We start from the raw sequence: 13,481 nt of genomic DNA on the forward strand, positions 1-13,481 counted from the left end.
CAAAAGGTGCAGCCACTGATACCAAGTCTCCCATATATCGGAATAGAGCAGAGAAAGACAAAGCCGGGAGCCAGATCCACCAGATTTGCACCATGTTGACATTTTGCACCGAACCTCTTCAGACTGTGAGTACATGTGCAGGTGTCAACGGTCTGGTGTGAGCACCAGACACTAATACATGTTCTAGAACACGCAACACATGTCTGGTGTGAACGTAGCATAAGAGGGAGGAGCAACTACAGAAAAGATGCCCACAATGACATCATGGGAAAATACGGTTTCTCTTCAATCCAGAGGTGAAAACATCTGCTGGCTTCAGCTAAAGTTAAATGAAATCGGGCACAGATTGGGTTTCACTGAGGTGTCAGATGATGACATCATCACACACCTAACAGGCTGATGCCAAGCCGGGACAATCCCTGTCTGAGTCCGTCGCCGAGGCTCTCAGGCAGCTGTCGCCGCCACTCCTCCTGCCGGGTGTAGTGCTCTTCATCCAAAGACAGGCGGTCCATGTTTCTCGCCAGGCTGGTGGCCAAGTTAGTGATGGAGGTCAGGGTGCCTAAAAGAAAAAGAGTAGCGGCTTGTTCTAGTTCAGGGTTTGAGCTGAAACCGTTCTGATGTTTAGAGACGCCCGTTACCCTTTGAGATGTGTTTGACAAAAGATGTGGTTCCTCGGGACACTCCACTGACAAACGCTCCGGGGCCGCGCGTCAGGCCCTCGTACGGCAGGCGGAAGAAGTCCGACACGCCGTTTCCGATGCTCCGGACCAGACTGGCCGGGCTGCCGAGGATCTCCAGGGATCCCACCACCCATCCTGAGACACAGGGAAAAGCACAGTGCAGCACAAAGGGTCGATTCCTGCAGCCTTTAGGGAGTCACGACTGACAGAAGTGTCAGTTCAACGCCAGGACAGCCTGGACTCCAAGCTAATATATAATAACTAGGGTTGGGCGATGTCCCTTAAATTGGCCGTTGACGATGTTTGCTGTCAACCATCGGGATGGACGATGACATCGTCGGGGGGGGGGGGGGGGGGGGTATTTTTTTACATTTTTCGTTCTTATATAACTGCTATTCGTTATTTTGCTTTTTCCATTTTATTTCCCAACTAATGGTTAATCCGCGATGATCCAGTATAAACTGAGGGAAGTGACTTTAACAGAAAAAGTAACAAGCAAGATAGAAAAGAAGTGGTCCGCTCCCGCACTTAACTAGCGAAGTGGACCGGCGGAGGGCGGATTTACAGCTTTATGTTTGATGGGAAGGGGGGGGGTACATGAGCGGTATGTGTGGGAGATTTAAGACTGCGATCCGTCCCGCACCTCTAGGGGTACAAGCTATCAAACTCAGAACCGGGACAGTTCGGATCGTCAGCAGACACACAGCGGTTTGAGCTTCAAAGCAGAAATGTCGCTCAGTCCTTAGAAAACATTCAAACAATCACGCGGATTTGTGTTTCCAGTCGTGTCCCGACTAAATAAAGGCTGATGTTATTCACAGGATGCAGCACCACCCAAAGCTAATGTTGTTAGCCCGTGTTAGCATGCTGCTAATCCTGGCTACGTTCAGAAAAAGCACTGACCACACGGATTAAAATTCAAATGATGAGCGAACAGGTGTTTCATAATAACCGTAACATTATTAAAAGCACGTTTAGAAGATCGTCTCGTATTTTACCGAGCTGACATGTCAATGTATATAGCTGCTCGCCGCTGTTATCGTTTTGTATTGAATTGTTACCTTCAATAAAGTTTGGGAAAAAAAGCCGCTCGGCGGAAGTTGTATCCTCTTCCGGTTTTCAAACTGCGCATGTGCGAATACTGCGCGTGTGCGAATGATTTATTCCGACCGAAATTGTGACCTTAGTGAACGTTTTTATATTCTGAAAACATTTTTCTGGGCCCATGTACACGGTTGGATTCTAATCCGACCATTGATCCCATCAAGATATTTTGTACATGTAACCGCGGCTTATGATGTCGACGCGCAACGTGGCGGGGGCGTGGCATCACGATGGTGGTCTCTCCATCGGGATGTCAGTCACCCATCACGATGGACGATGATATCGTCCATCGGCACAACCCTAATAATAACACTTAATTGGAGGCTTTGAATGACGCAACAACAACAAAAAAAGATGATGTGCAGAAATATTCCCACAGCAGTGCTTCACAGTCCTGACACACGTTCTGTTCTCAACACATCTGGAAGGTGTTCTCTTAGAGGAATATTCCACTTCCATGCCCCTTGAGCAAACTCACTTTTGCCATGGTCTCCTGGCCAAAAGCAGTTTACATGAATCGATCCAAATTCTTCTCTCAGCAGCACAGCCATCCCAACTCTCCCAGACGCGCAGACTCCCGCATGCGATCACACTCTGCAGTGATTTACAGCCTCCTACTATCTCACCTCTCTCATTCAACCATGCTTCCCCTCAGATGCCACGGCTCATTGATATTTATGCTCTGACGACTGAATCACCAAAATCAAACGGCTTTCCTCCACAGTCAGGCGCTGCTCTGCTCCTATTCTCTGTCAATTTGTGCTTGACTGATGGACTCTAACGGCAGGAAAGTGACCCCAGCGGGGGCGCTGAATGTTTCGGCTTCATGTGATCTCCCAGTTGTGGTTTTGGTGGAGCATAACGTCCAGACAGAAGAAGATGTTGAGGCCTAAAGCTCGCCTTCAAACATACATGCTCCGTAACAGGGTTTTAACGGGGCTGTTAGTATGTCAGGCTGCAGGGATCAGCTCATCAGAAGGCAACACTTCCCTCTGTCCCCATCAGCATGCTGACATACGAGCAGAACCGAGGACTCTAACGAGAAGGAAGCGTCTGTCCGCCGCTGTGACCGCTGACGTGGAAGTGACGGGGTTAAAGCAGACCATGTGTGGGGGGGCTCTGACGATGCGGATGAGTCCGCATAGACTCGGTGGCCGTTCACGAGCGCAGCGCGTCGTGCTGCCCTCACGCCATGACTCATCTGTCAAACCTTGAGATGAGACGGTAAATCATGACATGGGAACAGAGGGGATCGTTCTCAGGCCTGGATGATCACTTTTACTGCACACTCAGAGAGCCCCAGGGTGCAATCGTGTGAGAGCCGGGCTGTGCTCGCGCTGAGAACAAATGCTTCAGCTTCTCACTCCAGTGCTCTCTGCCAGAGTTTGCCTGAGATGAGTTTGCAATCCACAGAGCTGACTGAGTCATTTGGCTGGAAATCCTGACATCTCACACAGACAACAGTGTCCACACGCTGCAGGGAGATTTATAGTGTATACTTCTTGACCGGGTTTAGGGTGAAATGATGATGATGATGATGATGATGATGATGAGGCCACATGCAGCTGCACAGCTACATACCAGCTCTGAAGAGAGCTCCAGCGGCGTAGTGCATGGCCAGAGCGTGAACCAGCTGTCTGGCTGTGGTGCAGAGCGGCCCTCTCTCGAACACGGAGAAAGACAGAGGCGTGTGGTCCGAGGCGATGTACAGCTTCAGGGACGCATGGATGCTGACCAGCAGGTTCACCGGCTGAATGGTGAGCCTCTGCAGCCGCACGGGGTGGACCAGAGCCATCACCGACTGATGCACCTGCAAGAGATCAACCAGTACCATCATGCTCTGGTCCTGTCCTTCAGCACAGACCAGGTCGGCAAAAAGGCCCCGTTTGGGATGAGCTGAGGCTGCTTCTAACAGCTCAGATGATGAATGCAGGGTGGGGCACCTGTTCAGGGAGCAGAGAGTCGGCTCTAGGCTCTCTGCTCACAGCTCTGTCCGGCATGTAAGTGTGGAACAGAGTTCTGACGTAGTACACAAAAGTGTCCTCCAGGTAGACTCTGGCAGGCTGCAGCTGGAAGGTGACCTGAGGGTAAAGGAGGACACAGAGCTGTTCAGAGAGAGGCAGCTTCAGGGTTTGGACACAAAACCAAACAATTCACACAATCCAGAACATGGAAGCAAAGCAGCCAAACAGTCAGACATGCCAGCTTTAAAAGACCCACTCTAATGAAAATTGTGTTTTGGGTGTTTCTAACATGGTCTTGTGGCATTTTTCTGAGGATGCTAAAAAAATGACAACTATTGATGCAAATATGCATCAAACCACTTTTGCTCCAAAATGACCTTAATTTAGGATCTACATGAAAATCACTGTTACTTTGGAAATGGTTCAAATTGCATTTCTGAATATGTTTCATTCACATTGCGGTGAATCAGGAAAAGACAAAAAAAAAGCCTTTTGAAAAAGATGATATTTGTGATGTAGAAAATACACTACAAGCTCTCTGCTCCGCTGTAGACGAACAGATCCATGAACGTCTTTGTTTTCCTGGACTGAGCTGGAATCTGGATCTAAACTGTACGACCGGATAGCTCTGATATTCCTCGCCTTTTCTGTTGCACCGCTAATGTCCGGTTGGGGGTGTGAGGGCCTGGAAGCTAGCTTGAGAGCCTGCAAACAGATGCTTGAAAGGAAATATGGGCGGGTTTACTTTGGGCCAACAGTCCCGCCCACAACTCACAGGTGAATTTCTAATGATCTACTGCTGCTCTGCAGAAATTATGACCTAGAAAACCACAGGTTTTTAAAAAGTTTAGGCTAAAAACAGCAAAATCGTAATTAAAAGACCACTCTGAGTGCTTTGAAAGAACATCAACAGATGATCGGAGTGGGTCTTTAAGCTTCATGATGCTGCTAAAAGATTGTTATTATTAATAAATTCTACGTGAGAACAGGCTGCTTGTTTCCAGCTGACAGGCGGGCAAAGAGCTTCACCTCCTCCACAGAGCGTCTGTCCATCGTCATTCTCAGCTGCAGGAAACAGGAGCGCCTGAACTCCTCCAGCGCCTCCGGGGACTCTGTGGGATTGTTGTCAATACTCCACAGAGCTGCAGGTTCAACTCCGCCTCTCTGGTCTTGGCACAGCAGCACGGGGAAGTGGAAACTTGTGCGATTGTAAAGCTGGTTGTCCACTTGCAGGCTGGAGCAGCAGACCTCGATCAGAGATGAGGCAGATGCAGCGGCAACACCAGAGTCGGCCGCCGGCTCGGAGGCCAGAGAGCTGCCTGCAGGAGCCGAGCTCAGCAGCAGCTTGGTTAAGGTGAGCCTCAGCAGCTCCACGGAGCCGCTTGTGCTGGTGATGTCATCAGTCACCGCGGCACTGACCTCGGCGAGGAGCACTCTGAAGGACAGCCCAGACGCTCTGAAACAAAGCAACCTTCTATAAAACTGACACAGAAACATCTTGAACTGTCTTCTTCTGCTGAAGCAAACACTTCAATCTAATAATGATCAAAGTTTCAACAAAGCCTTTGTATAATGACTGATTGTTTTTAGAGAACAATATGAGACCAAGCTCATCCATCATGGATTGATTCACAAAGATCACTGTCTGAGGTCGTCTGTTTACATTTACTTTACAACACCATTTATTAATGTCTTGCTGTGCCAAAAGGCACAACGGTTTTGATGTCATGGAATAAAGCTGTAATTCATCACACCAGATGAGGCTTTTGTTGCCCTCCTGTGGTGAAAGGGAAGCCTGGAGTATGGAGGAGGAGAAAGCTTCTCTGACGGTCAGGTGTGAAAGGCTAACCCTGTACAGCTGAGTGAATATGGCTGGAGTGGGGGGTAGCGTGACGTACCTGCTGTGCTGGTAGGTCATGGCGTCCATGCTGCCCTCTGGCGCCAAGGACAGAACCAGGGTGCCGCCGTCGTACGACACATCTGTGTACAGACACCCAAAGCCTGGCAGGAAAACCACCTAAGCAACACATTAAAAATAATACTTTTGGTTATAAAATACAACCATGGACACAAAAAAAAACATCTTTGTTTTCACATTTTCTCTACAACAAGAAACATTGACAGAGACTTTTTCTCCAAAACTGACTCACAAATAAAGAGATTCTAAGTATCCACTGGATTTAGCAGCTCGGGCTTTTGCAACAAAAGCAGTCATTTTCGGCATGACTTTGTCACACACTGTTTACCGCTTTTTATCAGCACACCTTTCTTCTGCCAGCCCATACCACCCCCGGTGTGATAGACATTTAAAATGCCCATGGAGCGTGCAAAGGCGCACACGTGTCGACTTAGTGTCAGTGCAGGATTCTTTGTTGCTGCAGGTATAAATAAACTTCTGTTCTGCTTTGTTCCTTCACTTCTGATGATTGACACCTCAAAGGGCGTTATTCCACTTGGTCACTTACAAAAGAAAGAAATCAGTAATTAGCACTTTAATCTTGTTATTTTATAGGTTTAAATCCTTTTCATAGCATCTGATATGAAGTGCAACACGTTGTCATGGTAACGGCTACTGACCCTGCACCGACCTCGCTCAGCCGCAGCAGAGGAAAGAGGCATGTATGCTAAACGTCACGTTAAGGCATCAAAGCATCATTTCAGAGGTAACGATCTCCTCTTACCGTTGGTTTTTGTCCAAATGATGAAGCTAAAATTTGTTTCTAGAAAACAAGTAGTTTTCTAGATCACTTTCAGTGCAAGAAATATCCACATGATCAATAAATGTGGATCAGCAGATCATTAATTAATAAGAGAATCATCCATAAACACTTATCTACTCTCTTTTAAGATATGAGGGAAACAAGACAAAGACACAAATTGAAGTCAACATTACCGTTGATGGTAAAAGTCCCTTCCTGTCATGTCCATCACAGAGACATGTGAAGGACGGAGGTCTTTTCTACTGTCCTGCTCTTGTGATAAACTGGAACAACGTCAGTCCACCTTTGCTCCAAGTTTGGGTTTTTACGGTTACCAGCTGGCGTTTAGATCAGTGCAATAGTAGAGAACATTCAGACTATGTGATCGGACCTTCTTCTAAAATGATCATGATCACTTTTTAATGGAGACTCTGCAGCCAATCAGAATCGAGTATTCATTTGTGGTATAATGCAGCTTAATGCTCCAGAACAACAAACATCTGATTTTATCCAGTTGATCCTTCCATCAGGCCGATCCTGTACATTCTATGGAAGTCATGAGAAGACACTCAGTATTGCTGACACATTTATTTACCACTCTGATCATTTTATCAAACTAAAACCTCCAGGAAACCCTGATGTATTACTATAGAAGGTGACACAAACTTCTGCCCATGACTGTTTCTGAAGGCACACATGTCTCACTTTAGCCTCCATCGTGTGGGCTTTGCACTGATCAGACACTCAGGTGACAGAAGAAGCAGATCAGCTCTGAATGGAGCAGTCATAACACGTCTGCCCTTTGACCTGAAACACCTCACACGCAGGTCAGAGCCGGAGCTGGCAGTAACCAGAGATGTGCAGCCTCTGCGTCACCCTGACCTGCCGCTGCCGAGACACAACACCAAACATTACACGCGCTTCTCAGGCCACACCAGCCGACCGGACCGCCGCTGCTCCAGCAGACGCACAAGCATGGAGACAGAGACAAAACAAACACTGCACTAACTAGATACCAACCAGAGCTATTTTCATTTCAAATGAGCTAACAGGACAGCCAAACAAAACCTTTTTGCTCCTTTACATCACAGCCAAGCTTGTTTTACAATTATAAAGCTCAACTATTGGAAAAATTACGTGAAAATTGGGGTTAAAGGGGTTTACAGCCCTAATGCGTCTGGTTGTAATTAGTTAGGTAATTCAAGACATCAACCCTGCCACTGACACATTGTAAACTCTGGCTCCACTGAGCGGTTTTAGGGGCTGCCTTATTTTCACAGAGCTGCTTTGATGTCAACTTGTTGACTGGGCATTTAAAGCAATTAGAAGGGTTAGCCCTCACACGCAGGACAGGAGAGCTGATGGCTTCAGAGGGAGATGTTGTGTTGAAGGGAATGAGACACAGGCTGTTACCTGGGTGCCAGGGTAGTTGATGTCTATGGAGTTGGTCCACTCAGTGGGGCTTTGGTCCAACGTGGATTTCAGCTGCACTGTGGGCAGTGTCTCTTTCTGTCTGCAATCAGGAAAACCAGAGACGTGGTGGTAGAGCTCGTGGTGCAGAGAAGAGTTGGCAGGTAGACGGCGGCAGTACACCTCAGCCCTTGGAGTTTCTGTCCAAGACCATAAAACGTACACCATGAACTGATGTCACTAAAGCAAAGGCTTCATTAGTAGGCCTCTACTTACCTTTGACATTTTCCCTGAAGAGCAGGTGCACAGGACATCTGTTCTGGATCAGCATTCGTGGACAGGGGTCCTCATTCAGGGTGATGTACGTCACCCCAAGGTGCTCCTGGTAGGTAAGCACAATGGCTCTGCAAAGCCCAAAGAACACATCCAACAATGGTTGAATACATTTGTGCCTCCTCTGAGCTGTGTTAGTGAGCAGATTCTTACCAAGCACTTGTTGAAATGTTTGAATTTATGTTTGTGTAGTCAGGTAAACTATACAGCAGTGGTGCCAAACCCCCTGTGGGATGGTTGGTACTGGGCTGTAGCCTCCATTTTTTCTGTTTCATTTATAATCTGATCCTGAATAAAGGTTTTACTTTGGAAAACGACTAGATTCTCTCCACCATATCCGATTCATTCGCGAGCAAGTTCCTCGGTCACGTGTAGAAAATACATCCTCTACTTTCTTAATTTCTTATTTGAAAAGTTTCTTTTCCCAGAAAAGACGCAGAGAGAAAACAAAAGAGAAGCCTTCGACTTCAAAATAAACAAAATCTGTATTTAACAAACCAAAACCAGGAGTCTTTACTCCAAACATGGATTTACTGTGACAGTTGTTCCCACAGACCATAATAATGATGCAGAATATTCAGCAACCGGCTGTCTAATGTTACCAGGATGCTACTAATAAAGTTGTTCAAACGGTGGAATTAGGTTTATTATTATATTTAGAAAATACCAGTTTTAGTTATTTTTCTTGAATTTTTCCATCGCACCTTAAAGTTGGACGAGACTGATGTTGGCATTTAGCTTCCACGTTGAAAGGTTTGGGTTAAGGAAAAATCTATATCACCTTTTAATGGTTCCTACATGAAATCCAGCGAGCAAATAAAGTTTTAATCAGCTGCAGATATTTTACAGACAATGAAGATAAACTTTGCCCCCGAACGTTAAGGGACACTGGAGGCTAAAGAAAAAAAGAAATCAGACGCCCACTTCAGCCTCAAACAGGCCAGTCTGTAAAAACAACTGTCAGGTCTTAAACCGGTCCGTGGCCTGAAAAGGTTTGGGGAGCAGTGCTATGCAGGACTTTCTTTCAAAATCAGAAGACTGTGTTACTCAGTGGAAGGGCATCAAGTTGTTTAACACAGAGAGAAGAAAGATACAGCAGAGAAGGAGAGAGGCTACCAATGGAAATGCTTTATCTCTGCACTTCAACAAAGTGTGACCTGCTGTGGTAATTCATGGCATTTTGTCTGGTGCTTTACTCTAAATAGGCTGTGTCAGCCAGCAGTGTTCTGCTGCACCCACCTGCTGCACAGGCCACCCTGGCAGTCCGGATCTACAGGAACAGACACGCTCTGCCTGGGGAAGTCTGGTCTAACGGGAGCGGGGAGACTCCAGGCCGTGCTTCCAACGGTAACATCTAGTCCTGGATGGAAGCTGAGAAGCATGTGTCTGAGAGGCAGAGGGAACCCCACCTTCCCCTGGTCACTGGTTTGGAGGAGGTTCCAGTATGGCACGGAGCAGGGCTTGGCTTGGGATGAGGCTTCAGAGGGGGGGAGGGGGAACATGTCGCCCACCTCCACCTCACAGACCTGTTAGGAGAACACAACCAGAAGAGACTGGAAATAAAGCAGATTAACCCCTTGATGCCTGATTTGATTTCCTTTGATTTGCCTTCATGTAGATGCTAAATGAAGTTCCTTTTGGAGCCAAAGTGATTTGATAAATCAATAAGCATCATAGGTTAAAGAGGAGTGGCCTTCATTGACACAAGTTTGTTCATTTTTAATATCCAGAATAGCACAGGTGAGGGGACAAAATGACACAGATAATAGATGTTATGGATGCACAATTAATAAGATTATCAGTGATTCTCTAACATCCATATATGGATATAGGTTACTATAAAAAGCTTAAGAATAGCATTACGTGTCGGAATTCAAACAAAACCATGAAAAATGAACATCAGCATGGCCAAGTACTTTTTCCAGATTTGAAAAATGCTTTTGTTTGAGTGATCAATAACAGAGAACTTTTATGTACTCACAGAACCAGGCAGGATTTAGCTTAAAACTGCATGTGTTCAAAGTTACTTTAGTTTTTTGGTTGATGGTTGGATTTATTCCAACTTAGCTGTTCTACAAAGGCGGCGGAGGTGAGGAGAACAGCAGACATGAGGAGAAATGAAGAAAATGAAGAGTATGAACGTTATTTCGGCTAAAGATGCACCACAAAAACCACAATGTTGTTTTTACTCTGTGTTCTCTCCCACTGAGCTGCAGTTAAATTGGTAGCAGAGGGGTCCAGCTGCGCAGTTTTAGCAGCCCAGCAGTCGACTGCAGGCATCAAGCAGTAGGAGTGATGAACAGACCAAAGAGAAAAGCATTCCTGGCTCTGTTTGTGCTCTTTGTTGTTGTTTGACCCACTGGCTGTTATTGAAATCAAAGATTTTAGAGTTTTATTTTTAGTCAATTATAGACAACTGGTGATTATTCCAGAAGGCTCATGAAATGACAGCATTGTTGCTGCCAGCAGATGAAACCAAGAGGAGAAATCTGCTTTCAATTCTGTCTGTTTGTCTATTGTCCCTGTGACGTGGGGTGGAGGGAGGAGAAGCCAACATGGCTCCGATGTGGACGAGTGTGGGACATGCTGGGACCGCTGTGCAGCTCTGAGGATTCAAACAGCCCACATTCACAGCAGAGTGCTTCACGGTGAAGAAAACGGGCCTTACCTGCTCATCCCCACCGAGCTCCTGAGCCGTCAGCAGAGGGCTGTAGTGAATGGTGTAGGGAGTGTTGTTGACCAGGATCGTCCTGTCCTCGATCTGCAGGATCTGAATGCCGTGTCTCACCACAGACGACACGGTGAACTGACACAGCTGTGACAAAAACGCAAAACTCAGCCGTTACTGAAAAAAACTTTTAACTTCACTTATTTGCCCAGGATAACAACTTTACGCACACTTGTTCTTAAACTAATGCGTTTGAATATTTGTGAATTACCAGTTTGAAAAATACACAAAAACGTTTTCGTGATTTAGGAATACAGTGAGTGAGCAGAGGAGACGGATCAGCCGCCGATAACTCAGAAGCTCACCTTCTGCTTCCCAGGGAAGGCTCCCAGAGTGATGTCCACATCTACATAGCCCTCCTCGTCCAAAGTGACTACCACCGAGCTGAAACCCTCCTTCCACCGAGGAGAGGTCAGGTCATGAACCAGTTTCAGGGCTGGAGACTTGTGCACGGTGTTGGTGGGGGCCCAGTAGACACCGATCTGGAAGGCTTCCTGCTCCATGAAGAACAGGAGGGTCAAAAAGAGAAAGAAGCAGGGAGAGAAGGACGAAGAGCAGATGGGAAGAACAAACATCAGTCTCCATGAAGTCAGATTCTAGTTGCAGGAAGAAGCTGTGGACGTCTGTTGGGAAACAAACTTAGTGGACCAGCATAGTTCTGACATGGTCCCCACAGCCACGTCATTGTTCTTCAAGATAGTGAAATATTGCAGTGAAATCCTGTTTGCTGGGACCATTAACATCTCATGTGACTCACTAAAGGAAACCTGTGCAGAGGATTTGTCCTGGTTTACTGCAGCACATGCTGGCTGCAGGGGTGGAGGGAGGCAGCTCTGGGGGGGGGGGGGGGGGGGGGGGGGGCTCATCATGACACAGGTTTTCATGAGAAGTTAAACCTGGAGGGGTGTAGTGAATATTTATTGTCAAGGAGGTGAGTATACCGCAGATTCATTACTTCCAAGAGTTTTGTGATGTCAACTCGTTACTTTTTGTTGTGACTTGATAAAAACACTAAGTTGTCATCACTTGGTTTGTGCAGACACGTCTTTGTCACGCTGTGCTCTTCGTCCTTTTTCTCTTTTCGGTTTATGAAAACGTGTCGCCCCAAAGCACACGACTGCAAGCGGATGGGTGAGGGCTTCCCTCGTCCGTTCTCTGTCGCTCTCAAATGATACACACCTTGAAGTTGGGTGGCACAATGACCTTGCCGGCTGGTATCTGCAGAACGATGGTCTCTCCTTCAAAAAGCCACAGGTCCCACTGAGAGCTGTTGACCAGGAGGGCCCAGGGGAGCAGCTCCACCAGCAGGGTGTTCAGACCAGACTTCCAGCGGGACAACTTCACCTGCATGGGACTGTCCCACTGGGCTAAAGGCTCCATCACTGACCTGTGGGGAGAGCAGAACTCACCTGGGTCATTTCAGAGCAAACATAACCACTGCTAGATCCATTCAGTGTTTTAAACACTCAATAAACAATCATGACCTGCAGAAATGACTGACATCCTTTGTAAGTGTTCTAATTCTGTGGTTTTCAACCTTTTTTAAGAAGCCAAGGTCCATTTTTTCCTGTAGTCTGTTCTAATGATGCTCCAGCCCTTCAGGACGACTGTATAATCCCGTGTGAATTCTGGGCCTGTGTGGATGAACACAGATCTGATATTCTGGTTAAAGGAAATAAATCCTTTTCAACGGCACACATGACCATCTCTCACAGCACACTGGTGTTCCGCGGCACGCTGGTTGAAAAACACTGTTCTCATTGGCAAGATGTACTGATTGAGGATGGCAGTGAAGCTGTAACCCATCAGATTTAAAGAGTTTCTTAATCCAAAAAGATGAATCTTTCAGGACAGAAGACGGGAAAGCAGGTCTGCCGTCCAAACTGGGGGGTGCATGAGTCCAAGCTATAAACCAACTCTTCCACAGACACTCAGACATGATGCTACACTCCACTCACTGAAAAACACCCAGGAGCGCCTGGTTTTAGAGGCTGGTTAAAACATTTTTACCCTGACAGACCTCACTGACGGCTGTCACTAAGACTAAACAAACAGCAAATTATGCAGCACAATTAGACTGTGAGAAAAAGTGGAGAGGGCTTGTATAGGAGCAATGTTCCGAGACAAGACGGCAGATGGATGGAGAAACCCAAAGGCCCTTCCATGAATCCACTGACATGGCAGCCATTTCAAAGCTCTGCAATCATGGTCTTGTGAGTGCTAAACAGGGCTGAGCACCAAACAAACATTTGGCTCAAATTTACTCTGAAGGCTTCAGACACAACCGCTCCCTCTCACTCAGGGCCACCTGGACCAGGCTCACACCACAACAGCCAACTCAAACTTGTCACAAACCACAAGTTCCTGTCACTGGGCTGAATATGGAAGCGTTGTTTCTCTCTGGAGTTCATGGTAAAGTGAGCGGTTCACAGGCAGCTCTACTTCAGGCTGAGCAAACACCACTTCTGTCAAAGCCCAACAACTCTTGAGCATCACAGCTCAACGTGTTTGAATGCACCATCCACAGCATCAGCTCCAACTCCTACGGACATCTGATAAAAGT

At 46.8% G+C, this 13,481-nt stretch overlaps 1 protein-coding gene across 3 annotated transcripts in view; it reads right to left on the minus strand.

Annotated features, from left to right (window-relative positions):
• Positions 1-13,481, minus strand: part of vps13b (vacuolar protein sorting 13 homolog B) — a 318,686-nt gene that overhangs the window by 3,478 nt on the left and 301,727 nt on the right. For all 3 annotated transcript variants that reach the window (XR_002874967.1, XM_023964361.1, XM_023964362.1), the window contains exons 52-63: positions 12,098-12,305; positions 11,224-11,412; positions 10,859-11,005; positions 9,430-9,716; positions 8,134-8,261; positions 7,861-8,057; positions 5,647-5,765; positions 4,778-5,204; positions 3,728-3,865; positions 3,366-3,594; positions 639-815; positions 389-559 (exon numbers count right to left, since the gene is read on the minus strand). Coding sequence is in view for 2 of the 3 variants with exons in the window: in XM_023964361.1 (XP_023820129.1) it covers positions 389-559; positions 639-815; positions 3,366-3,594; positions 3,728-3,865; positions 4,778-5,204; positions 5,647-5,765; positions 7,861-8,057; positions 8,134-8,261; positions 9,430-9,716; positions 10,859-11,005; positions 11,224-11,412; positions 12,098-12,305 (2,417 nt within the window). In the remaining variant the exon portion in view is untranslated. The remainder of the gene's footprint in view (positions 1-388; positions 560-638; positions 816-3,365; positions 3,595-3,727; positions 3,866-4,777; positions 5,205-5,646; positions 5,766-7,860; positions 8,058-8,133; positions 8,262-9,429; positions 9,717-10,858; positions 11,006-11,223; positions 11,413-12,097; positions 12,306-13,481) is intronic.

This window comes from Oryzias latipes, chromosome 16 (genome assembly GCF_002234675.1).
Source record: "Oryzias latipes chromosome 16, ASM223467v1".
Taxonomy (NCBI): Eukaryota; Metazoa; Chordata; class Actinopteri; order Beloniformes; family Adrianichthyidae; genus Oryzias; species Oryzias latipes.